The sequence below is a fragment of the Arvicola amphibius genome, chromosome 6 (genome assembly GCF_903992535.2).
Source record: "Arvicola amphibius chromosome 6, mArvAmp1.2, whole genome shotgun sequence".
Lineage (NCBI taxonomy): Eukaryota > Metazoa > Chordata > Mammalia > Rodentia > Cricetidae > Arvicola > Arvicola amphibius.
Genome location: NC_052052.2, coordinates 83,120,811 through 83,145,263, shown reverse-complemented (window position 1 = coordinate 83,145,263; position 24,453 = coordinate 83,120,811). Strand labels below are relative to the sequence as shown.

The following is a 24,453-nucleotide window of genomic DNA, read 5'->3' as shown; positions in this document are numbered from 1 at the left end:
GAGGACTGACCTGCTTTTCCTCCTGATTCAACATGGTGAGAGTAAGGGGCCCTGCTTTTCTGTCTTCTCCTTGCTCAAGTCAAGAGCACTCCAAGAATAAGAGGCATGTTTGGTGTACTGTGGGTCCTTAGAAAAAGTTTGGCCCATATTCTAATGTGGTAGAGGCATGAACCGTTCGTAGTCTCACCTCTGTGGTTTGTCCTTAGTCAAGACCCATAGTTTCCTTCAAGCCCAGTGTGTCTCAGAGGGCCATAGATCTAGTCCTTGAGAGTCCCTCATCTTCTGCCTTATTCCTGACATGTCTATACAGGCTTACCAGTCAGATCACCCATTTCCAGGCTTGTGACCTCAGAGATGCCACCTGAGGGCTGACTGTGAGCTTTTTCCCCTCAGTATTGGCAACACCCCGTAGTTTATCCCTGGTCACTGCTGCATGTCATAAACGTGTGTGGCAGGAAGAATGGATGTGGAGAAGCAGGAAAGAGGGTCCCTTCTCTGCTGCTTTTGTACATGGTCCTTGTCTCTTCCTTCCAGCTGACCGCGACTCCCAGAAGCCTCCTGGTTTCGCGCCTTCCTTATCGCCCTTTCTGAACTGAAGGAGTTTGGCAGCAGCCCTCCCTACCCAAGTGCAGAAGACCCTTGGAGTGATTGAGTTCCATCACCTGCAGTCTGGATGGGGAGGACATTTAAACCCTTTTGGGCTTCTGACAGTTCCCCATGTGTTTTGGGGACTGTCTGGTCCTTGACACCAATGTTGCTTTTAAAGACCATGGGAGGTGACGGGCAGTGGAACCCCAGCACTGGTGACGCAAAAACTCTACCTCTGGGGGAAAACAAGAAAAAAAAAAAGAAAAAGAAAAAACATGGGGCAGGTTTGGAAAGGGTTTTGTGCCACCACGGCCAGCTGTTTACTGTTGAGGAAATGCACCTGTGCTCTCACAATGGGGAGACCTGGAGACTTGCTTTACCTTGCTTGCAACACCCACCCTTCCGGACCTTTATGCAGCCCACCCTCTATTTCTATGATTTTCCCATGGGAGACACCCTTTTCCACAGCTGTAGTGTATTTAACATCGTTCAGGACCTTAAAGCTGCCTCCTCCTAGGTGTGTTCCTGGGTTTCTAGCCATCCTCCAAGTCAGTCAGCCAGACAGTGCAATTGATCCCGTGTGTCCCTCCTTGAAAGTCCCTGTCAAGACCTTTGTGTCTTGTGTCTGTTGTCTTTCTACCGTGGTGGGAGTACCTGATGACAGCTTATCTGTGTTCAGAACCATGTGCAGCATCTTTGTCCCTAGCCCTTAACAGGAGCCCACTTCACCTGGGGCAGATGTTTGCATTTTGCACACTGCATACTGTAGGGGCCTTCTTGGGTTGGCAATGTTTGGAGTGCCAATCATGTCCCAGATTTCAGGCTGGCTGTGAAAACACAGAGGCAACTGGGCAGTGATGGCACCACTGGGTAGAAGTGGAGTGGCTACATTTGAACAAAGAGGGAAGCCTGGGCGGCTGCGACCCAGGTTTTGAAGTGGCCAAGCTTGCCATGGGGACAGAAGGGCTGGGGGTGTCTCAGGGCAGGAGATGAAGTGGGGGAGGCTAACAAGGGTCTGCTTAGGAGGAGGAAGGGTTGTGGATTGCATCACCATTCAGATGGGCAGAGGACAAGAGCCTGGTACTGAGTGCAGTGGCCCCTGCACCACTTACCAGCTTAGTCAGCCTTCTTTTTAATGTAGGTAATAGCACATCTCCCTATAACGCAGTGGCTCTCAGCCAGGATAGAGTGTGGGCTAGAAAAGATGCAAAATATTACCGGTTGCCAAATCCCTCAGTAATGGAGATAAATGTCTGAATGTCAATCTCACTAAGCAGTTGAGATACCTAACACTTAAATTCAATACTTTAAAAAAAAGTCTCTGAGGAAAAAAAAAAAGAAAGAAAAAAGAAAAGGAAAAAAGCACCATGAACAAAATACCAAAAAAATGTAAATAAAGACAGGATGTGCCTGGCACAGAGTATGCAGCTCAGAAACACACGGGGGCAGTGATTGTACAGGGAGTGCTTTACCTCCTAAACTGTGAACTTCTGAAAACTCAAGGAAGCCCCGAGGCCCTTTCTCTAGAAGAAAGCACAATCTGTGCAGCCTAGAGGTGCTCTTGCAAAGGAAGGTGTAGCACTCGGAATGGACCCGGGGGTGTGCGGGCCCCCGGAGGCCGTGGGCGCCCTGCCCCCTGCAGGATGCCGTGCACAGCTCGGTGGCGCCCCCCTCCCCCTTCGACTTGGGACTTTTCCGAAAGTTTGCTGAAACCAGACACCTTGCTTGACCGTGCCCGCGTGCAGCCTGCGGTTTAAAAGGCTGCCTTCAGAGCCCCTTCCCCGCCCCCAGCGGAGACTTCAAAAGGGCCGGCTCCCGCCGCGCCGCGGCACCTATGAGCCACCCCCCGAACCCGGAGCTTGCGCCGGAGCCTGAACACGCGGAGTGGCCACGGGTGCAGCGCAGGGGGACCGGGCCGGTGGCGCAGGCCCGCGCTCCCATGTCCCGTCCGGCGCCACTGCGCCCCGCGCGCCTTTAGGGAAGGGGACTGCAACCCCGCCCCCGTGCCCGGGGCTGCGGGGACCCATGACTACAGATGCCTTTAGGCACCCGAAGAACCGACCGGCCAGCGTCACACTTAGGGATTCTGTAAGTGCCCGGGGACTCCTGGAGCGCTGGTCATTCAGAGTGCGCAAAGGTGCATGCTTGTGCCAGGGTGGGCGCAAGTCTTGTGTGCACGCCCCGTGGTTGCTGTTCGCAGAGGATTGTGTGCAAGGGGGAGTTTGTACTCGGGGACGTGCATGGACTGTGTGGACATGGGAGTGTATTCCCAGTGCATGTACTTTTGTGCAGTATGAGTACTCGCGTGGCTGCCTCTGCGAGCTTAGCGTCTGAGCAGAATCCAGACATCCAGAGAGGTTCGCGGGAGCTTAGATAATTGCATGGCTGTGTCTGCATGAGAATGAGTGTGAGTGTTTGGCGTGTGCCTGTGGGAGGGAGTGTGTGCGCACTCTCACCAGTCAGTATGAATCGCTTTATAGAGGCTAAAAGCCAGAGGGGATTTAGTCTCAGGACTAAGTTGTGATTGTGAGTTTGAGAATCTGCCTGGGTGTCCAAGTGTGTCGCGTGGAATACCGGGGAGTCTCTAGTTGGCTGAAGGAGTGAAGGTGCAGGAAGGCATCCACGCGCTCACCCGCAGCGTTCTTCCTGGAGCTCTGAATCTAGGGTGCGACCTTTCCGCTAATAGTTGAGAGTTAAGGTAGACGCCAGTTGTGGAAATGTAGATGCCAAGTCAAAGACCCAGCTGTGTTCCTGGAACTCTGGGATCCTCTTAGGAATAATTGTCCTCTTTGTCCCCCACCCACCGGCAGTGAGGGCCCTTAGTGTTATAAATCATACGTTCCCATCCTCATTTGTGATGCATCTCTGAACAATCTGGAGCAGCCCCCTTTTCACGTGTCCGTTTTGAGATCTTCACTAGGAGAAGGAGGGAGCATGTCCCCCTCGGATGTATGGACGGTCGCGCGAGGCGACCGAGGCTGCATCCCTTGCTGCGTCCGGCAGGGGGCAGCAGGTGGCAGCAGAGGGCGGCCGGGCGCGGGGAGGAGAAGAAGGTGGAGAGCTGCGGCGGACCGAGACTTTAAATCGCCTTCATTTTCCCCAAATCCTTCCTTTTCCTCTCCTCCCCCAGGCCGGCGGGGAGGCAGCTTCCACCGCCCTCCGCGTGCGCTCGCCCGGCCTTGCTCTGCCTCCAGGGACCTCTAGCGGCCCACCTTCCAAGTTTGATTCTCTCTCTCTCTCTCTCTCTCTCTCTCTCTCTCTCTCTCTCTCTCTCTCTCTCTCTCTCTCTCTCTCTCTCTCACTCTCTCTCTCTCTCTCTCTCTCTCTCTCTCTCTCTCTCTCTCTCTCTCTCTCTCTCTGCCTTTTCTTGCTTCTTCCTTTTCGGTGGAAGCAGAAAAAGAGCGAGGCAGGGGCGAGCGCGGCTCTGGGACTTCTGGGATCATGGGCCTGGCGCGGGCGCCCGCGGAGCTGAGGCCGTGCTGCTCGCCTGCTCCGGAGCCTCTGGGCGCAGGGCTGCGCTGGGGGTGCGCGGGCTGCGCGCTCTGAGCCGGCCTGGCGCGGCGCGGCGGGGGGCTGGCGGCCCCATGGGGCGCGCCCACACTTGCCCCCCGGGCTCGGGAGTATGAAGTAGGGGCCTGCCATGGGCACGGGATCGGCACGTGGGGCCCGAGGCACAGCGGCGGCAGGACACGGGGGGTGAGTATCATCCCAGAGATGCCCCTGACCCAGCTTCCTGCGCCTCGGATGTGCACGGGAGTCTGGGGTTTCCCTCCACGCCAGACACTCGCGCTCGCAGAGGAACGTCAGCTTCCTGTAGCTTCCTGCAGGAAGGCCAGGGGTTAACAGGGGCTGCGCCCCCAGACCGAGCTACGCCGGTGCCTTAGGGCCAGAGCCAGCAAAGGAGGGTCTGTGCAGAGCCAGACTGGTGATCCGAAGAAGGCTAGTGGCGGCACTCAAAGTGGCGGGCCGGGAGAGGGAATGGGACAGAAGAAGAGTCTCGGTGTCTGCAGGTCTTGAGCTTGCACGCCTCCGGTTCCACTGCCCCGTGAGTCAATTTTGTAGGTCTCCAGGTCCGGGCGTTTGCTCTTGGCTCAGTCTTTGTGGTTCTGCATGCCCCTGCTTTCCTAACCTCTCTGCCTGTGAATGTGTCTGCCTGGGTCTGAGTGCCTCAGACTTTCCCAGTTTCTCCCGAGAAGCCTGTAGTTCCTGTCCCTCTCCCGAGTAAGTGAGGAGTGAGAGCCAGCTTGTGGGAACGAAAAGGCCCTGGGAGATCACCAAGTCCAACCTCCTTGTACAGATCGGGGAATCGGCCAGAGAGGGGCTGGGAATCTCCAGGGCGGGGCCGCATACAGCTGGCACCCCGCAGCTGGGATTCCCAGCCTGTGCAAAAGTTGTAAGAGAGTGAGGGATCCAGTCACTGTGTGTGGGTGTGTGTGGGAGAACGCGGTCCAGAGAGGCCCTGTGGACTGCAGCTCAGGCTTTCATCCAGCGGGACTCTAGGGCTCCCAGGAGAGCCTGGCTGGGGTTGAAGCACCGCCCACCCGCTCAAGAAACACCCCTCTGAGCTGAAGCCAGGGGGATGAGGCCACCCTTCTTTTCATGCCTTGGAAAAAGCTGGCTGTTTGAGATTCCCCCACTCTCCCACCGCACACAGACAGATACACAGCGCACCATGACACATTTTCTCCGGGAGACCCTGTGCCAGGGCAGATGCCAGCGGTTGGACAGTGTGGTGGTGCCAGGGAACATCCACTCCACAATGAGGCTTCAGCAAGCCTTCCAGCTTTGAGACCCCCGGCTCGACTCCTTGCTTCTGCATTGGGAAGTCCTCCCTCCTGTTCATCCATTCACCCTGCTGCTTGTCAGTAGGCATTGGCCTCTGGGGCCTTCCCTGAGGAGGCCTATCCTCAGTACCTTCCTCTGTCTCTGCTTGCATCCAGCACACGCCCCAATTCCTTGTTGGTAGTTTCTTCCTCTGATCTCAGTGCCTAGGACCTTCCAGACGTCCCCATGGCCTGCCCTGGTCTGGCATGCAGAGGATCCTGTTCACTGGCAGTCATGAATGGCAAGGAAACAGTCCTGAGCTCACTCCAATGGAAAGCAGGCTTTGGAGTAGAACATAGAAACCTAGCAACAAGCAGTTTGAGTTCGAGTTCTGTATGCTATGCTGTGTGTGTGACCAGCCTTCCCACCTCTATGCTCCCCATTTTCACATCTACAAGGTGAGCACCAACCCTCCCAGATGGCAAGGCTTTGTGAGAGTTAAAGAAGTTTGTTCAGAAAGGGCCCTGGACCTGGCCTGGCATAGAACAAATGCTCAGAAAGCCACAGCTGTTATTTGTATCTGTGCTCACTACTTTGTGAATGGGTGTGTGAGTCAATGGGAAAGTTCTGGATGTATCCTGTCCAGACAGATGACTCGTGTGTGTGTGTGTGTGTGTGTGTGTGTGTGTGTGTGTGTGTGTTGTGTTCCCATGGAGGAGGTAGAAGGTGTGGAGGACTTCAGGTGTGGCTGTCTTGGGCACGTAGGGTCTGATGAGGCCACAGAAGCAGGTGAGACAGGGACAGAATAATGTCCTTCCCAGCCAGCTCTGGCACTGCTCAGTCCATGGTAGAACAGCTGGATGCAGCATCCACAGGGCTGCCTGCCTTAAGGGTTCCTATGCCCTCTGGGCTTGAGGACCTTGGAGCTCTCTGAATGTTGAAGCTGGGATGGACTTCTGAGTCATCAGTGTTTCCAGGATACAGGTATGGAGGGAAAGCCATCCAAACAGAAGGCAGCTTCTGGGCAAGTCTCTGACCAGGAATGGCCTTGTGTGGTGAACTAGTTGCCTGGTCTCTCGCAGAGGACAAGAGCTGCTGGCTACTGGAGGGCTGCATGTTCAGGCTGTGTCTCCACAGCTCTATCATTTGTGGCTGGTATCTGGGATGCCTGCTGCCCTTTCTGGGAGTGGTCCTCATGCATTGATCGTCCGTATACCAGGGAACTCCTCTGTGTCCAATTCAAGGCCGGTGGAACTGTAATGAAAACAGAAGTCAGGGAGAACAAAGCCACGAGCCAGCGCAGCCACCAGCGTTATTAACAGTAGCCTAAACAGCCCTGGAACAGTAGCCACACTGGGCCTCCTCCCTTCAGCGGCCAACTTTCCTGGCTGGGGCTTACTCACATAGATGGCTCCGGGGCTCCCGGCTGCATCTCTGTTCCTGCTGAGATCTCTAAAAGATCCCACTTTCTCCTCTAGGGAAAACAGATAAGACATTGGTCCATTAGAGGGAGAGTTGACTGGCTGTGTGGCTTTGAGCAAGTCCCCTCTCTCAGCTCTTGTTGTCCATCTCTTCAAAATGATGATTAGGGACAGACTCTGGTCCCTAGAGATCGTCAAGACTGTTCTCACTGGGATGTGATGAAGTTTAAGCCTCCAATGTGCACTAAAACCCAACCCAAAGGCAAGCTGCATTTTTGATAGTCTTCTGCGGCTTTGCCTTAGGCAGCTGAGTAGCAGAAGAAGCCTCAACTCATCTCCTGAATCATCGTTGAGAACTTAATATAGTGCCCTCTAATCTACCCTCTAGAGTGTCCGTGACTGCAGCCAGAGATGACCTCAGGCGACACATGTAGTAGCTCTTGTGCCTTTTCTCACTCACCTGGCGTTCCTCTCTCCTCTGGAAAACATCCAAGATGGGTTGTAGGTGATACAGCACTGGTAGACTTAAGGAGTGAGGAGAGAGAGGTGCCAGGGGTTGGGTGCTCAGTTTCTTGTCCACAGGACTTCTGAGAACTTTTGGGATCCAGGCATGCTGGGGAAGCCATCTAAGCTTGGATGAAGGGGTTGGCTCTGCCCTAGACTGCCTGGCTACTGTTTTTGTAGAGTGCCTCTCTGAATGATGGTATATTTGGGGATATACACAAGGTGCCTTTCCTCTCCCATCTGGGGAACTAAGTAGCCTGTTCCCAGTTCCCAGAGCCATAGAGGCTGCCCGTGTCTTTTGAAAGCCAACCATGGATGGGAAGACTCCCTATCCTTTGCAGAAGGCAAACCCTGTGCGGCTGGGCACTCTGTCTGTCAGTCAGCCACAGTGAGCGAGACTTAAGACGTTTGACCCAGGAAAGAGGAGAACTCCTAGCAATGACAGCAGACTGGAAAGGGCAAGGGGGGACCTGGAAGAAGGTAGAGCCAGGGAGGGGAACTTTGGGAAGATGCTTTTAAGTCCAGTCTTGCCACACCATGTGGCCCCCATCCACCATGCAGGCACATGGGCACCTTTACTACCGCCCATGCTCAGGTCTGATAAAGGAGGCGTCAAGAGCCTATGTCAGCATCCCAGGGCCCTTTCACCCAGGCAGCCTTAGACTGCAAGAAACCGAAGACTTACTCCAACCTGACTTTAACAAGGGGTCAGTGGTCATTCCCCTTTGAAAAACCTCAAGAAAGATCATTGTAGGGGTGGTGGCATTAATACCCATGATTGTTCCCTTGCTGACATCCTTGTGTGGTCATGGACCTTCTTACCTCTCACACGCCAAGTGGCTGGCAGCATCTCTGAACTGTGTGTCCTCATTCAAAAGCACGTGGAGGCCAGTAGAAAACTCTTTCTATTCATTTCAACATTTTTCCCCGGAGTGGCTGACAGCTATCCACTTACATCTCATTGGCTACGTCTGAGTCATGTATGCTTTTATAAACCAGTCACTGGCATGATCTGTCTTCATCCAGTGTCCTCTGAACTCCATGAGTGGGCAAGCCTAGGTGGGGTCTCACACAGCGCTTGCCATGGATTCAAGCTCCTACTACCTTTGAAAGTAGGGAGACCTGGCAGGGAATGAGCCAAGGGTTGCCGACAGAATCCCTGGGTTTCCTATCTTGCCCTGGTCCCCAGGAGAACACCAGCTTGATTTTGCTCTTGGAAGAGGAACCTGGCCAGTCTGCCCCAGACAGAGCCTTCCCCACTCCCCAGTCACCCAGCTCGGCTTCCAGCCACCATCTCAGCCATCTCTGGCCACATGCCCCAGCCTCCTCACTGCCCTCCTGGGGATCAGGTGCCCTGAGTAGCTTGCGTGTCCTAGTGACTGCTCCCACAGGAAGGTGACATATGATCCTCACCTCTACCTATGATGGCAGCAGCCACTGACTTTCCGCGCGCAGCAGTGGGGTGGAGGCGATTGATAAGGGAGGGCTTCCCTGGCTGGGCCATGCCAGCTCTTCAATGCATCTGACCTGCAAGAGAGGATGTGTCAGTCTACACCGCAGACTCGAGGAGCTCAGGAAGGCTGAATGACCCATCTGGAGTCACACAGCCTGGAAGTCACAGGGAACCAGCCAGCTTTGCTCCTGGGGGCTCCTGGCTTGACTCTGCCTCCATCCTCCAATCCCCCGTTTTCCTCTCTCAGCTGCTGACTGAGCCGTGAGAAGGGGTCTTCTCTTCCCCTTGCACCTTGAGGACACTGGTCTTCTAAGCAGACTAGTCTATTTCCATCTGCCTTTCAGCCATGGCTCTGTAGCCTGGGGCCTGAAGAAGCCTGTCTTGATCTTTTGAGGCTGTAATGCAGATGAATAGACTGGAAGGCTGGACTCTAGACCTCCCAGCGTCTAGCACAGGGCTTTAGACCCTGCTGTAAAGAGCAAAACTGTGTTGCTACCTTGTTGGGGTGCTGGGGCCTGTGAGCATCCTGGGAGTGAGAGTCAGTCTGATTGTTCCTTGAAGGCTGTACCCTGCCTCTGGCTTCCAGAATGAGACCAGGATGGGAGGGAACTGAGCTAGGCCTTCCCTCCTGGCTCCCTAGCCGGATCTGGGTGTGAGGGCGGAAGCTGATGCCCTGTGTGTTTGTGTCTGCCTGTCTCTAGGGGGTTTCTCTTCACCTGGATCTTGGTCTCATTTGCCTGTCATCTGGCCTCCACCCAAGGAGCTCCTGAAGGTAATTCTCTCTTTTCTTTGTCCGGTGGGAGACAAAAGGAGGGCGGAAGAGAACTCGAGAACTTGGGTAGCAGACATCCACACCACTAGCTGGACTGTAGAGGCTCAGTTTTCCCATCCTGAGAATGGAACCAACCATGGCCCCAATTCTCTGGGGTCTGTGAGGAGCTGGAAGGGTTGCATACAAGATCGTTTCTGTGTTCCCCGGAGTCCAATCTGAGCACATTCTTTGGTTCAATCTGCTGGGTATCTTAAGAGCCACCTCTAGGGAACATGGGGGCTGCAGTGTCTTTGCCCACTCCGGGTATTCCTCTACGTCAGCTTTTGCTGCCCCTGAAGAGTTGTCCAGTTATCTACGGGCTAGCCTCTCCACTGCCCATGGAACTCAGACCTTTCCCATATCCGTGCCAAGCGTACATAATGCCTCTTAAATTAACTACCCTTCCCTCCTCCACACCTGCCATGTTCAAGAGTCCCCATAGCCTGACTTGGCCAGTAGGTAGGAATTGGACCCCTGGGAAGTAAGGGCCATGCCCGGAAGGGACTTCGCTGCCCAGCAACATTTGTTCATGTGTCATATTTTCCGAGCTTGTGGAACAGCTGTCCAGAGTCCTGAGTCAGGCAGGGGGTGGGAGCGACTGGAGCTTACTGAGCCAGGTTTATGTAATAAAGAAATCTTGCTGGAGCCAGCTGGCCGGCCTGTACACCCTGGCACAGGCCCTCAGTTCGGTCCTGTCCCTTGTCTTTTCCTCCCACTGGGAGTCAGGATGGGGCTGTGCTTTGCCCCCTGGCCGTCCGAGTAGTTTCAGAACAGTGTGGGAGGGTGCCTGAGAACTGAGACCCTGAGCTTGGGTCCCTAGGTCCCAGCCCCAGCTGTGAGCTACACAGCACCCTGGGTAAGCCTCATCCTGCTGGCACACATCTGCCATGCCATCCTTGCACTTGAGAAAAAGACAGGAAGCTTCCAAGTTCCAGGCTTGTCTGAGAGACATAATGAGACCTGTCTAAAAAAGAGAAGATTATTCGATGCCTTGCATGTATTGAGTGCCCGTCTCCAGGATGACAAAGAGAAACAGATACACTTGCATGGGAAGCAAGTTCGGTTTTGTTCTTGTCAGCTGTGATTTTGTTCATCTGAAAGGTCAAGGAAGCGCCACCTTCTACTGTGGCTGGAAACTTCGGGACTCACAGTTGGTGCTTTAGTGGCTTCCGAGTTCCCACAGATGCTGGGTGACCATCAGGTTTGAAGGTCCAATCTGATGGCTGTCCTGGCCAGCTGTGTCTCCTCTGGGGTGGCCACCTGGCTGGAGGCTTGGCATGTAGAGAAGGATGTGGGGGTGTGCCAAGAGCCGGCCTGAGGAATACCTTCACACTGTGGGGTGTGTAGGTGGCTTCCTTCCCCAGCCAAGTGGCTCCTCCCACTTGAAGTTGCTTATAGTGAATAGTATTTCACGTTAAGACAATCTCAGTGGCTAAAACTAAGAATATCATAGGCAGTATTTTGTTTTAGCCAAGTCCTGTGGACTGGCTGGTGTGAGAAAGAATAGGAGGCCCTTAGGTTCTACAGAAGAGAATCTTCGTCTAAGTCATCGTGAAGTTGCAGGGACAGCACCCTTGGGTGCAGAGTCCTTATGACACCGGGAGCCTGCTGTCTGAAGGCCGAGGATCAGGAAGAGACTCTGGAGGGCTGCAGTGAGGATGGCAGTGCAGGTTCTCCTCGTTGTCCCAGACTTTGGTCCTTCCATCTCTGCACATCTGCACATGTATCTGTGTCTTTCTCTCCATCCACCCACCCATCCACCCACCCATCCATCCATCCATGCATCCATCCATCCATCCACCCACCCACGCATCTCTGCACTTCTGTACATATGTCTGTGTCTATCTCTCCATCCATCCATCCATCCATCCATGCATCCATCCATCCATCCGCCTACCCATCTCTGCACATCTGGACATGTATCTGTGTCTTTCTCTCCATCCATCCATCCACCCACCCATCCATCCATCATCTGCTCATGGGTGTCACCTGAGGATCAATTAGATGTCATGTGCTAGATTCAGGCTCCAGTGTGGCCTATGGAGAGAAATTCAGCTCTCAATGTTAGAGTGTCAAGGCTCTGACGCAGACCTTTAAGATGGCAGTTTTAGAGATAGCTGGGAGTTCTGGAGGCACTTGAAGGCTGCCTGCAGAGGTTGAGGCAGGAGCCAGCCTTTGTAGATGCTGGTAGTTCAGATGGCTGAAGATAATCAGATAGCACAGAGAAGTTGGTCAGGGTAGCTTCCTTTTTATGAAGACTACATGGAAGAATTTGCTTCAAAACATAACAAAATACCCAGAAGATTGTTAGATCTAATGTATGTGTACAGTGTGGATCATTGAGTAAAGATGGTTGAGGGAATCAGGCTCACCTGCATGGACAGCATATTTGCATTTGTTCCGGTCAACACTCTTCCTTTGCTCTGGGAAGCTGCACCACACCATGGTTACTAAGGATGGGAACTGGCTGGAGAATGGAGACTACATAGGTACGGCGGCTCCTTCTGAGAGCAGAGCCTAGCTCCTCAGCCTGCTCCAGCCAGAGAAGATGTGCCTCTGATGAGGTGGTGAGCCCAGTCGAGCTCCCTAGACTTCCTGGCTAAGGGGTTGCTTCCCGGATGAGGAGGGAAAGGGTGTCTCATTGGTTTGGGCAGTACTTATTGCTAGTTACTTTGCTATGAGGGCATTTGCCCATTTAATCATCTCAGCGTCCTATGTGTGGGTCCTATGCTCTGATTCCTTCTGACAGATGGGAGACTGAGGCTCCAGAGCCACAGGATTAAGAGGTAGTAGAGCAAGTTGTGGATCCAGGAAGAACCCAGGAGGGCAGGCAGGAGCATGCAGCCCAAGCCTGGAATACAAGGTCGCAGTGTGTCACAGTCAGCTGCCATGTAACAGCTGAGGTAGGGCTCTGTGCAGGTGGCTGTTGTGGCCAGAGCTAAACTTACCTGTCCTATCTTTCCCTCCCAGATGTGGATGTCCTCCAGCAGCTGGGCCTCAGTTGGACAAAGGCCGGGGGTGGCCGGAGCCCCGCACCACCTGGTGTTATTCCTTTCCCATCCGGCTTCATCTTCACACAGAGGGCCAGGCTGCAGGCTCCTACCGCCACAGTCCTTCCCCCTACCCTGGGCCAGGAGCTGGCACTGGTGCTAAGCCTCTGTTCGCACCGTGTGAACCATGCCTTCCTCTTCGCCATCCGCAGCAGGAAGCACAGGCTGCAGCTGGGCCTGCAGTTCCTCCCTGGCAGGATGCTTGTCCACCTGGGGCCCCGGCAATCTGTGGCCTTCGACCTGGATGTGCACGATGGGCATTGGCACCACCTGGCCCTGGAGCTGCGTGGCCGCACGGTCACCTTGGTAACAGCTTGCGGGCAGCACAGGGTACCCATCCCGCTGCCTTCCCATAGGAACTCCACGCTCGACCCCCAGGGCTCCTTTCTCCTGGGGAAGATGAATGCTCGCGCTGTCCAGTTTGAAGGTGCGCTCTGCCAGTTCAGCATCCACCCCGTGGCACAGGTTGCTCATAATTATTGTGCCCACCTGAGAGAGCGGTGCCGACAGATGGACACACACAGCCCCCAGGGGGGAGCCCTCTTCCCCTGGAACTCTGGCCTGGCCTTTGCTTTGCATCCTGAACCAGCCTTGCTTGGTCTGGGAAACTTGACCAGAGCTCCAGCAACCCTGGGAACCAGGCCTATAGACAGGGGACCCATGGTGACTATGACTCCTGCCATGTCCACCAAGCCCCCGAGGATTGTACCCCCAGGTATACCCCAACACAGCTCTGCCCAGACCCCACTGGCAGCTGCCAAACAGTCAGCCAGAAAAGCCCCTTCCCCCTCGCCTTCAGAGTCATTAGGCAGCTCCACCAGGGTTCTTCATCCAGCTGCTGCCCAGCTGCTGAAGACCACAGCCACTAGGCCCACCAAACATCCCCCTACCAGACCTTCTGCTTCTTCCCTTTCAGTTACCTATCCAACCCAGAAAACAGCCACCCCTTCATTCACAAAGCCCATTATACCCACCCAGAAGCCGGTGACCCACACCTCCCTCCCACCATCTTCCAGAACCTCTAGTTCCACAGTCAGGCCTGTCCAGAAGACCTTTGTGATGCCCCCACCTCTAGCGCCCAGCCCCCAGCCCCTGCACCCCACTGTTGGCTTATTGAAGAAGTCTACTGTTCCCACAGTAGCAGAGTCTAAACCCAAGATGATGAGCTGGGCCAACACCAGTGCCCCTAAAACTCTGCCGCAGACTGCTGTGTCCCAGTCTCCTGTTCCCTACCTTGGCTCTGTGAGAGCCTCTCGGACCCTGGCTACTGCCCTCCCTCCACTGGGCATTGGAAGTCCTAGAATGGCTCCTCCCACTCGTGATTCTGCTTCAACTCCTGCTGGGAGCAAGAAATTCACAAGACTGGAAGCCTTCAAGAAAACCAGACCTAAGAGCAGCCCCCGGAAGCTTCTCGGCCCTGGGAAGACAGCAAGGGACAGCCCAAGAGAACTGACAACCAAGCCCAGCCGACTGACCACCCCAGCCCTGGTCCTTGCCCCAGCTCACCTCCAGTCCTACAGCCCTCAGCCAACCAGCAGCGGCTTCCCTTTCTTCCACATGCCGGGCCCCACACCTTTCCCGATGCTGATGGGGCCTCCAGGCTCCAAGGGAGACTGTGGCTTGCCGGTAAGACTGAGTGGGGTCTGCATGCTGCTTGGTGCATAAATGGATGGCTATGGGACAGTTCGGTCCTAGAGGATGAGAGAGTTTAGTCCCCAACTCCTTAGCCTTACTGGCTCAGTGGCTACATGTCGTCAGGCAGAGTTGTGGACCAGTGGGGCAGACTTGGCAGGAATCCCTAAGTTTTAGCTAGCTCAGGTCCCAATGCAAGGGTTTGTGGCTTTAGGAACACCATAGTTGACGGGCCTAGGTCACTACAGTGAGCTGACAAGCTGCTCTCCATGTGGCCCTGCTGGCATGTGTGTCTGCCTGGGAGCTGTGGGCAGAGATCATGGATGCGTAGCTTGGGATATATTTTGCTTGGCACATGAAGCATTCTTTTTATGCAATCTAGTAGTGAGTGACATTGAAAAAGTGGGATGTTCTAGGAAAGTCTAGGCCACTCAGTTCTCTTGGAGGACCGAAGGCGTGGTGACTCTCATGTGGCCTCTTATCACAATGATGCCATTTCTCCTCGGAACTTCTTAGCTGGCATTCCCAGTGGCATGTGTCACCTACCTGGTCAGTACCCGTGCTTGAATGTCCACCCCTAGCTGGGGAGTTGAAGATGAGGAAAGACTTTGTGGGCCAAGGAAGAGACAAAGAAAAGGCTTTCCATGTGCAGAGGCTTGACTGGGACTGTGTCCAGGGTCAACGACCTTCCCTGGCTGAAGGCCATCACTCCAGGCAGAGAGGAGTGAGGTGGGGATTCTAGAAGGCTCAGGCCCCTGCACTGACCTTGGCAATGGCCACGGTGCAGTAGTTGCCCCTTCCACAAAGCCAGGTCTCCCACTGGGCTCTGGGTTTAAGGGCCAGGCACTCTGCAATGTGGAGACAGTGGCAGATGCTGAGGCTTCCTGGGTCTCACAAACACATTTAATGAGTTTTAATAATCATTCGGAATAATATTTACCAGGCCGTCTCCAAGGGGACAGTCTCCTCATTCTAACCATATTTCGCAGCTTATAGAAATAGTGTACATCACTCCACAGTTAGGTCAGCACTCGGCTCACGTTTCCCATTGTTCTCAAACCGACAGTCTGGAATTGGGGATCAAAGGATCTGGAGGAAAGGACGGGGGACCTTTTCACCTTGCCTGACCCTGGCCCAGGTTCTCTTGCTCAGACGGGGCACAGGGTGGAGGAGGTGAACTGCCCTCCTGAGACAAGGGTCCTGACTCTGGCTAAGGGGTACACCTCAACTGAATAAAAGAGGCTACCAACCCTTTCCAGGCCAGGAGTGGGACAGTCAGACAGGGTCATGTGTGGGTGTGTGGACTTTCAGCAAGGAGACTGTCTTTTGGACCTGTGGAATTTGTAAACTATGTTTTGTTTCCCTGGAGCTGCGGTTCGCATTCTGCCAATCTTATTCTTGAGTTTTCCCATTGTCAGAGAAGGCCCTGGAGTTGACATGCTCAGCAAATGGATGCTCGGCGATTCTTTAGCTGACCACTCCTCTTTGGGCAGGTGATGGGATAGGAGGCTGCCCAGAGGAGACCAGCACTTGCCACAGTTACAGCATATAGGAAGCAGAGTCAAGACCGTGCTCTGGACTTCAGACTCCGAGATCAGAACGTTCTGTCCCTTTATTCCCCAGCTACGGATCCACACAGAGGCTCTGGCTTCAGGACTGAAGTGGGGAGGCTTCAAGATGCATCAGGCCCTGCACTTGGCCTCAGAGGAGGGGTTGCAGAAACGTGTGCTTTTGCATAAAATGATAGGCCAGGTTTCTGCGTGTCTTCCTAGTGCCCAGTGGATCCCTTTAGGCCTCGTGAGACAGGGTGTGTGACCAAGGGGACCAGCATGTTCCTGAAAAAGCTAGGGACGAGAGGAACATCAGTCCTGCTTCTCTCTCCATTCTGCCCCTGACCCCCACCAACTCCCCAGCTTCCAACTCTCCAGTAGGACCCAAGAAGCTACTAGAACCTTTGCCGACCATGTGCCAGGTGGTTCACATGGCCATGTCTCTTCCCTAGATATGGAAGTGGTGGCAGTGGTGACATGGAAACACATCCTACCCTCTCATTTCTTCTGATCCATAGGATTTGAGCACAGCAGAGGAAGGCCATGCTTTCTGGGTCTAGGGATGCATGGATCTAAGTTCAAATCTTGCTTCTGCTCCATACTTCCTTTGAGCTGGTTCCGTAGCATGGGGTAGTGGCTTCCACCTGTCCAGTAGAGGATTCCAGAGCTCTGTCATTAGGAGGAAGTACCGCAGGCTTCAGGGATTTCTCTCAGTCCTCTCATGGGTCAGAGTCCCCTCTAGGACGGGCACTGGAGTGCAGTGCCCGGAAGGGGCCGTGATGGCGTGTGTCTTGGTTCTTAGCTGAGGATATGAGGTTGCCTGTAGAAGCTGGTACAGAGTTGTCTAAGCTGAGGCCATGATTCACAGAATGGCATGGAACCATGTGCCTAGGAGGCTGCCGGTCTCAGCTAATCCAAAGCTTGTACGTCTGTGTCCCTGGGGAGAGTAGGCCAAGACATGAGCCACAACACTCAGTGAAGATAGAAATGTGAACAGTTCTGATTCTTGCAAAAACCAGATTGCCGTGATTGCCAGGTCAGGATTCTTGTGGTCAACCATAACTGTCCTGTCGAAGGAACGGCAAGATTGTGAAGAGTTAAGAAGCATGCTTGCATTCTGAAAAACCTGCGTGTTTTTATTCTTAGTCCAAATGGTAATAACACTTCTAGATGGTTTGTGCTGTGTGACGTCTGGCAGGTCACTCAACCTCTCTGAGCCTTAGTTTCTATGGATTGGGATACAGAAAGACTTAACATTCTAGGATTGTATAATTTCAAGAGGAACTTTCTGAAGGTCTGAGAAGCAGGGACCTGCAGCTTTCGCTATTACCCGTCATACCCAGGTGACCTCCAGGTAGAAGGGACAGGAGAGGAGTACCAACATTCAGCCAGAACGAAGCCCTGAACCAGATCTTTGTAGTGAGTGAATGGAAGGGAGGCAGTCCCTTTCTCTGCTGGCAGCCCCTTTGCTGGGCTTTCAAGATGCCTGGGCCACCAGAATGAGGAGAGCGAAGAAGCCAGGAGAGCAAGCTTTGAAAGTGCACACGTGATCTCAGAAAATGTGGTTACTCTCCCATTTTGCTGAGACCGGAGGAATGGGAGGTGACTCACACAGGGCCACACAGCTGGGTTCCCATGGAGAAGTGTTATATCCCAGCACAGAGGATGGGTGCACAGCCTTGCAGACAGGGGCCAGGAGGACCTTGTTTGGGTCACTCAGGCCCAAACGCAGGCCTATAGAATGTCTTCTGGTTTGCTGTTTGCCAGGGGGAGATCCTGGCAGGTCTGACTCTGTGCAGGGCCTAACGGCAGCTGGCACAAGGGGAGGGGTCTTGTTCAAGAGCCGGATCCCTTTGGACTGGCTATGGGGGGGGGGAATCAGGAACCAGAGGAAGCCCGCGGGGCTGTTTCATGTTTCCATGGCTCTGTGTGTGTGCATGTACCCTGGCCCAGGCCTCCTGCATTCCCTGGACAGAGACAGGCCTGCGGCCCCGCCCCTCCCCCACTGGAGCCCTCTCAGAGGCCTCCTTGTTTGCAGTGTGGAGTGGAAAAATCCCACCCCAGCTCATGATTCATTGGGCTCCCCCGCTCAGGCTATGGGCCTGGAAAGAAACAGCCACGTTTTCCACTGTGTAAAAGCAGGGATTCACTCAGATAGAACAGAGGGACCAGGGCACCCGCCATTACTCTAGCCATCCAAGTGAAGACTGTGGACGCCAGGGCTGTGTCTGCTGCTGGGCTGGGTAGCCATGGCCCAGGCCTCAGGCTGGTGGGCTGTAGGTAGTGGCCATGCCTCAGCTAGGGGCCTGGACAGCTGTGCCAAGAGCCAGGCCATTGTCTGACCTTTCCAAAGTGAGCTATAGACCCCAAGTACACTGGGGTGTACTGACCAGATATGCAAAGTGAGGTCAGATTCTGGCCCAGATGCCCCGGAGCCCCAGAAGAAATGTCAAGAGGGTGCTACTAGGCTTCCACACTTGTAGCCCCATCAGGGTCCACTGGAGTTGTCTTGACTATCTGGCAATGGAAATGGTCTCATTACTGTCTCACCTGATTAACCCACACCAGTCCCCTACAGCTCAGAAGGCACGGGCACCTGTAAGGCTGGCATGTTGGCTTCCAAGGCGATCTCACAGGGAAGGGCCTTAGACAGGCCACAAGGTTAGTTAGAGACAACTGTCCAGCATTGTCAGTGAAGGAGTTGCCTAGGGGGAGAAAACGAGCCTGGTGGCCCTGGCAAACCTCTGCTTACTGCTAACTGTGTGGTCTCAGACAAGTCTCTTTGCCTCTCTGAGCCATCTCTTGATTTTTTTTTAATGCATTGAAAGGGCTCAGAATACCTCCAGCATTGTTTTTCCCTCCAACTGTGGGTCACCTGCCTGGGAGAATTGAGCCAAGGAGGAGAGCCTGCTTGAAAAAAATACTACTCTCCCCAAAACAGTAGCCAGGGGTGTGTGTAGCTTGAACAGCTGGATGGGGAAGTCCCAGGGGCTTGCCTAGCAGAAACAACAACTCATACTGTTTGAGCATCAACTTCATGCCAGGCACAAGGATTAGCACGTTTTATAGATTATCTGTGGTGATGGGCTATTATTATCCTCATTGGACAGCCATGGAAACCCAGGCTTGGAAAGGGAGTGGAGCAGCTGGCACAAAGCCACCTCTCTGAATGGCAGGGTGCTTGGCCTGTGCGAGACCCCTGTTCCATGCTGTCCTCTGGCTCTGGAGAAGAGAGAGACAGCCTCCCACAGTCCCAAATCTGTGTGGACTGGACGGATGGAAAGGTGCTGTCGGCTTGGCTGGAAGCGTCCGAAAGTTCAGAGCAGGTTGGAACTTGCCTGAGGCCATGCTGTGTCCCCCTCCCTCTCCCAGGACTGTCCAGTGACCGTGGCCTAACTGCTGGTGTCTAACTGTCTGGATCTGAACTATGACTCTCAGGGACGACAAGCCCCAGAGTGTTCACAGGCCAGCGTGCCAAGCTGAGCAGAGCCTAGCCGGGCTGCCCAGTGTGAGAGCAGGATCTGTTGCCAGCCAGAACGAACTCAGTTTTCAACACTGATTCTGACTCTGGGCAGGGAACCTTGAATCTCGTGGATGGTTATTTGAAACAAATGAATTCCCAGGCCTCATGCTCCTCGAAAGCCTGGCTTCCTTTGAGGCTTTGGGCTCAGTCTTTTGCATGCATGCTTGCTAATACCATTTTCTTCTTTGTGGCGGAGGGGATGGTCATGGTACTACCTGCATTTTCAAGGGAGCAGCTGAAGCCTGGGCAGCAGCAAGGAATCACACAAAGTCCCAGCATGCAGTGCTAAAATTAGAAGTACAGCCTCTGACTTAGTTAGTCCCCCAAGATAGGGCCATGCAGGTGCTCTTAGGTCATGTCAGGGCCAGGCCTTTCTCTTGTGGGAAATGAGATGCCATGCCCAGAGATTAGACTGGAGGAGACAGAGATACCTATGGGGCTTTGTTGCAGGTTCCAGGGGTTTGTGATGATGCTGGCCCCCATGGAACAGATGGGTGTTTCAGCGCAGGCTCTGTGGTATAGAAGGCTGTAGACACATACTGTCTCTTGTCCTTAAGGAATCCCACAAGGACTGTGGCCATTATACAGGCCAGGCTGTCAGAGTGGCCAGTGGGCGACAGCCAGCTGTGAGTGGCAGCAAGGCCATTTGAACTCAGGCCCAGGTGTCTCAAAGCCTCTGCGGTGCCCTTTGTGCTCACTATCCCTCCAAGGATGCTTGGTGTGACCTTGGCTGGGTCTCTTCTCTGCTCTGGCTCTGCAGAGAACCTGGCTGAGCTCTGAGTTTGCCTGCTGTTTTGTGTTATCAGACATTTGCCTGAGCCCTGGGGGGAAGGCTGACTCATCTTCTGTGTTAGTGCCTTTGGGGAGACTTCCATGTATAGAGAGAGTCGGGCTTCCAAACAGATATTTCCCCAAGAAGAGGAAAAGGGGCAAGGAAGGCTTCCTGGAGGAGATGACGTCCTAACAAGTTAACTGAGTCATAAACTGATAAACAACTGGGTTTCACCTACTGGGAAGGAACAAGCACTGTTTCTAGAAGGCCTGAAACCGCCAGTGAGCATGAGTTCCCCAGGCAGAGGACTCGGGGACTCTTTACAGCCATGCACTGTTGCTGTACCTCTCTGCTGTACCTCAGCATTGCCTCACACTCTCTTGTTCCTCTTCAGGGTCCTCCTGGGCTGCCGGGATTACCTGGATCTCCAGGTGCAAGAGGTCCACGGGTAAGTGGTGGTGTCTGCTGGCTGTTCTTTGGGGTTCTAGATGACCCTTTAGTTTGTATCCCACTGCCCATGAAATCCTGTCCTGTTGCAATCCACAGGTTTTCCTCATATTCCATTTTGTCTTTGGGGTAGACATGGTGTGTGACAGCGATGACATCTGGTACCCTTACCTGTTCTGCTCTTTGTGACCTAGGGCAAGGCAGGGACTCCTAAAGTTCATCTGCATGAGCAGATATCTGACCTGGAAACCCCAGTGCGGGAGGAAGAGACCCTGGGGCATTCCCCAACTCTGCCTGGCCATTCTAGCCTGGGGGTCTGATAGAACAATTCTGTAACCCTGGAGAAGTGCTGAGCCACAGGCTTGGACGAATGGAGCTCACATCTGTGCCCGGGCTGCTGGAGCCTTTCTCACTCCAAGTTCAGGCGAGCAGCAGAGGAAGAAACTGCCTGCTACATATTTTTAGCTCGAAGCCTCGCAGTTGGCTTTGGTTATACAATTACTTGGGCCCTATTTCTTTCCAGACCTCACTGTGTCCTCCTGAGCCCAGAATTCTGGAACCTTCCATCTGTTCTGCCTTTCCTCCTGGCTGCAGACTACTGGGTGCATGTCCAGAGCTGGGAACTATATAGGTGTCAGGACCACGCTCTTTGGCCTCGTATTCCAGGGTCAAGCAATCCGACCCCTGCTCCCAAACTTTACCTGACCACCAGCCAGCTTTGCTCAATGTTGTTCCTCAGGCGGTTCTCTCTGTGGCTCCGATGAGATTCTACCCCCTTTTCTGATGATTCTCTCTGTCTGGAGCTCCTCAGCATTTTGAACACCCATGTTCCCAGAGCTCTATTGGCTAACGCACGTGAAAGTGATGTCACCAGTTTTCCCAGTTGACCCGGGAAATATAGGTGCTAGTATTCTCTTTATTGTACAGCGGAGAAAACTGAGATTCCCAAAGGTGACTTTATTCCTTTAGATAAAGTGAGAGGAAACGCCAGAGCCAGTGTTGAGCCAGGCAGTTCCATTCTGTAGCTCACCCACCTTCCTGCACGTTCACTGTACTGACTTTTCTACCAGCATGGCCTGGGTCCCCACCTGACCACAGCAGGAGATGGGCCATGCATGGAATGGACACCTGACATGGTGCCTTGTGGGGCTGTTGGAGAGTGTTTGGGAAAGCTTCTCCTACCCCGCCCCCCCCGAAGTCATGTTGCCCTTAGGTAAGGCTAGTCCATCCCTGTTAATGACCTCAGTCTCCTTACTTGTGGGATCAGGGTCCTGCATCTCGGAGCTTCCTTCCAGCTCAGTTGACTCTCTGGATAAGCTTCAAACTCTCTGCCCCTTCGGACTCTCTCCCTTCACCCTGTGTCTTCATTGGAAACTCCATAGATCCAAAAATTCCATAGCTAGCAGAATGTTGGGTCAATCAACACTGGTGCCTCTGCAAACACAGCAGTTCTGGGCCCTGGGAGGGGCAGGGTTTTACCTGAGATCACCCAGAGCTGTGTGCCCTTGTACACTCTCTGAGCCTGCAGAGACATCTACGAGCCCCCAGTCACCGTCCCAAGAAACTCTATGGAATTAGTCTGCTTGGCTTTTTATCAACTATGCGCCTACAAGGCAGTAGCTGGGAGGATGCAGATAGGACAGCCATGAGGGTGTGTGTGTGTGTGTGTATGTGTGTGTGTGTGTGTGTGTGTAGGTGTATGGCACAACTAAGACAAAGGGAGAAGCAGCTGCTTTTGATCCTGTGAGCCACGCTTGGCCCTTGGGAGGTCATGTCGGGCATCAAGGATCCCTCCTCACTGCTCCTCCATTGAGACTGAACTCTGTTTACACCCCCAGAACCTTAGCAGGGTGAACAGATGAGCTTCTTCAGACTGTTTAGAGACCCATAGTTTGGGGTTATTCTTATGATAGATAGGGGGACAGAGGCTAGGGGCAGGGTGAAGACTGAGTGAGATTCTGAGCCTGGGCCAAGTCCTAGACTGTCTGGAGGGGGACAGGTGGGCCACACTAGTACTATAAATTCCCCAGGCTGAGAGCTCTCTGGACACCTTTCCTTCCTGCAGGGTCCCATTTAGGCACTGGTGAAGGAGGAGGTGCTTTGGCCTGAAAGTGAAAGGCTACCGCTGGGGGATAGTTCAGAGAAGGAAGGGAGGAAGCTGCGTTAGACACAGTCAACAGACGAGCAGAGGGATCTGCTCGAGGCCTTGCGAGCATAGTGGCCAGGGACCAGTGGAGCCCTCTAGATGCCTCTTCCTACCCCGTCTACTGCCTCTGGGCAAAGGCCCTGGGGCTTGACCCAGCTCTGTTGGTTGATGTTGCTGGGCTGGAAGCCTGTGGATGGGTTCTTGCCAGAGGAAGTGGATGTGAGAGAGGCCAGCTGTCAGAGGAGCCTGGAAAATTCCCTGAATAGTACAGTGCATGGAAAACAGTCTGAAGTCAGCAGTGAGGACTCCTCCTACATGCTCACATTTCTGTAGTGTGACCTTGACCAAGTCTCTTGAACTGTCTGGGTACAACTTCTAGCCACGTCTGGAGGACTTTACCCTGGAGTCTGCAGTCAAAAGGAGGGCACCTCCGACCCTGAGGGACCACGCCCATTCTTCACAGAGGCTCATCTCAAAGGCTTTACTGAAGTTTAATGGGAGAGGTCACTTCAGTTAGAGTAGCCCTAGAGGTTCTCTGGAGGAGCCAGCCTGAGTCAAGCCTTGAAGATGGGTCTAGTTTCTGCTGAGAGGCAGATGGACAGGACATTCTAGATGGATGGTGAGGACAGCTGGGCCAAGGCTGGAGAAAAGTGTAGCGAGGTTGGTTCTCGAGGGTCCGGAAGCAAAAGGTATACCCTGAGCTCAGAAAGGTGGGGTCAAAGCTCGCTCCGTCTGCAGCCGCCTGAGCGTCTTCACAGCAGAAGTAGTTCTGGCACCTACCTATGTGCATGGGATGACAGGGTAAGGCATGGGGCGTACTCATGCGGGCTCAGAAGCCCAGGGTTCCCCTCTCAGAGGAAGCTGAACTGAGAGTGCTGTGGGGCTGAGCTTGAGGAAAGAGCTCACACAGCAGGCGGCTGGATGAATAGGCAGTGTTCTCAGAAATGCACTGTTCCTTTTTTCTCATCTCTTATCTCTTTTTCTCTCCTTCCAGGGTCCTCCTGGGCCATATGGGAACCCAGGCCCACCTGGCCCTCCAGGAGCCAAAGTGAGTATTATCAGTGAGACCTGGAGGTGTGACCATGGGGTTGCAATGGGGTGGGCCTCGCTTGGGGTGTCTCCTAGGAGCTCCTGGTGGAGCCCTCTCAGAGTCTTTGTGGAGAATTCCCTTCTGGACTGTAGATACCCTAGTTTCTCCCTGCACCCCTCTGCACAGGGGCTCCTCTGCAGTACAAATCAGTGCTTTAGATTGTGGTTGGAGAGGTGGCAGCTTGGACCTGGAGCCCTTGAGGTGGGGGCAGGTATAAAGGCGGCCTGGTGCTTCCCAGGGAGGGCCTTGACCTTGAGCCTTGACCTTGAGTGTCTGATAAAGACAGAAGATTTACCTTGGGGAGGCGTGGCAGCTTTGAACGGGGAGAGGTACAGGAAGATGAAAGTTTGGAAGTTGGCTGGTTGTGGTGGGTAGGATGGGGTGGGAACCGGGCTGAGCCAGGGAGAAGGGCAGCCTAGGGTAGAAGAGGTTGGGGAGAGAAGAGGAGACTGGAAGGAGATGGGACACAGGCCTGAGTGACAGCCAAGATGACGACATGTCCGTGGCCCTGCAGCCCAGCTGGGGATGGTCACAGGAGAGCGCTCTGAACTGGAGATAGAGAGAGCCTAGGGTCAGCTTAGGCTGCCACCTCCCCCAGGGCCCTCTTGGAAGGGTTGCTTCTCATGAGACTGTCACAGCTGGGTGTTCATGGTGACAGACCCCAGCCTTGGAGCTCCCACATCAGGAGAAGTCAGGTTGTAT

The 24,453-nt window shown here is 54.0% G+C and overlaps 1 protein-coding gene across 5 annotated transcripts in view; it reads left to right on the top strand.

The window, feature by feature from the left end:
• Positions 1-4,163: 4,163 nt before the first annotated feature.
• The window catches only part of Col27a1 (collagen type XXVII alpha 1 chain), a 119,067-nt gene continuing 98,777 nt past the window's right edge, over positions 4,164-24,453 (top strand). For 4 of the 5 annotated variants that reach the window (XM_038334006.1, XM_038334007.1, XM_038334005.1 and 1 more), the window contains exons 1-5: positions 4,164-4,284; positions 9,432-9,502; positions 12,512-14,217; positions 20,463-20,516; positions 23,656-23,709. In XM_038334006.1, coding sequence (XP_038189934.1) covers positions 4,229-4,284; positions 9,432-9,502; positions 12,512-14,217; positions 20,463-20,516; positions 23,656-23,709 — 1,941 coding nt within the window. In that variant the 5' untranslated portion in view covers positions 4,164-4,228. The remainder of the gene's footprint in view (positions 4,285-9,431; positions 9,503-12,511; positions 14,218-20,462; positions 20,517-23,655; positions 23,710-24,453) is intronic. The other variant, XM_038334008.1, reaches the window with a different exon arrangement.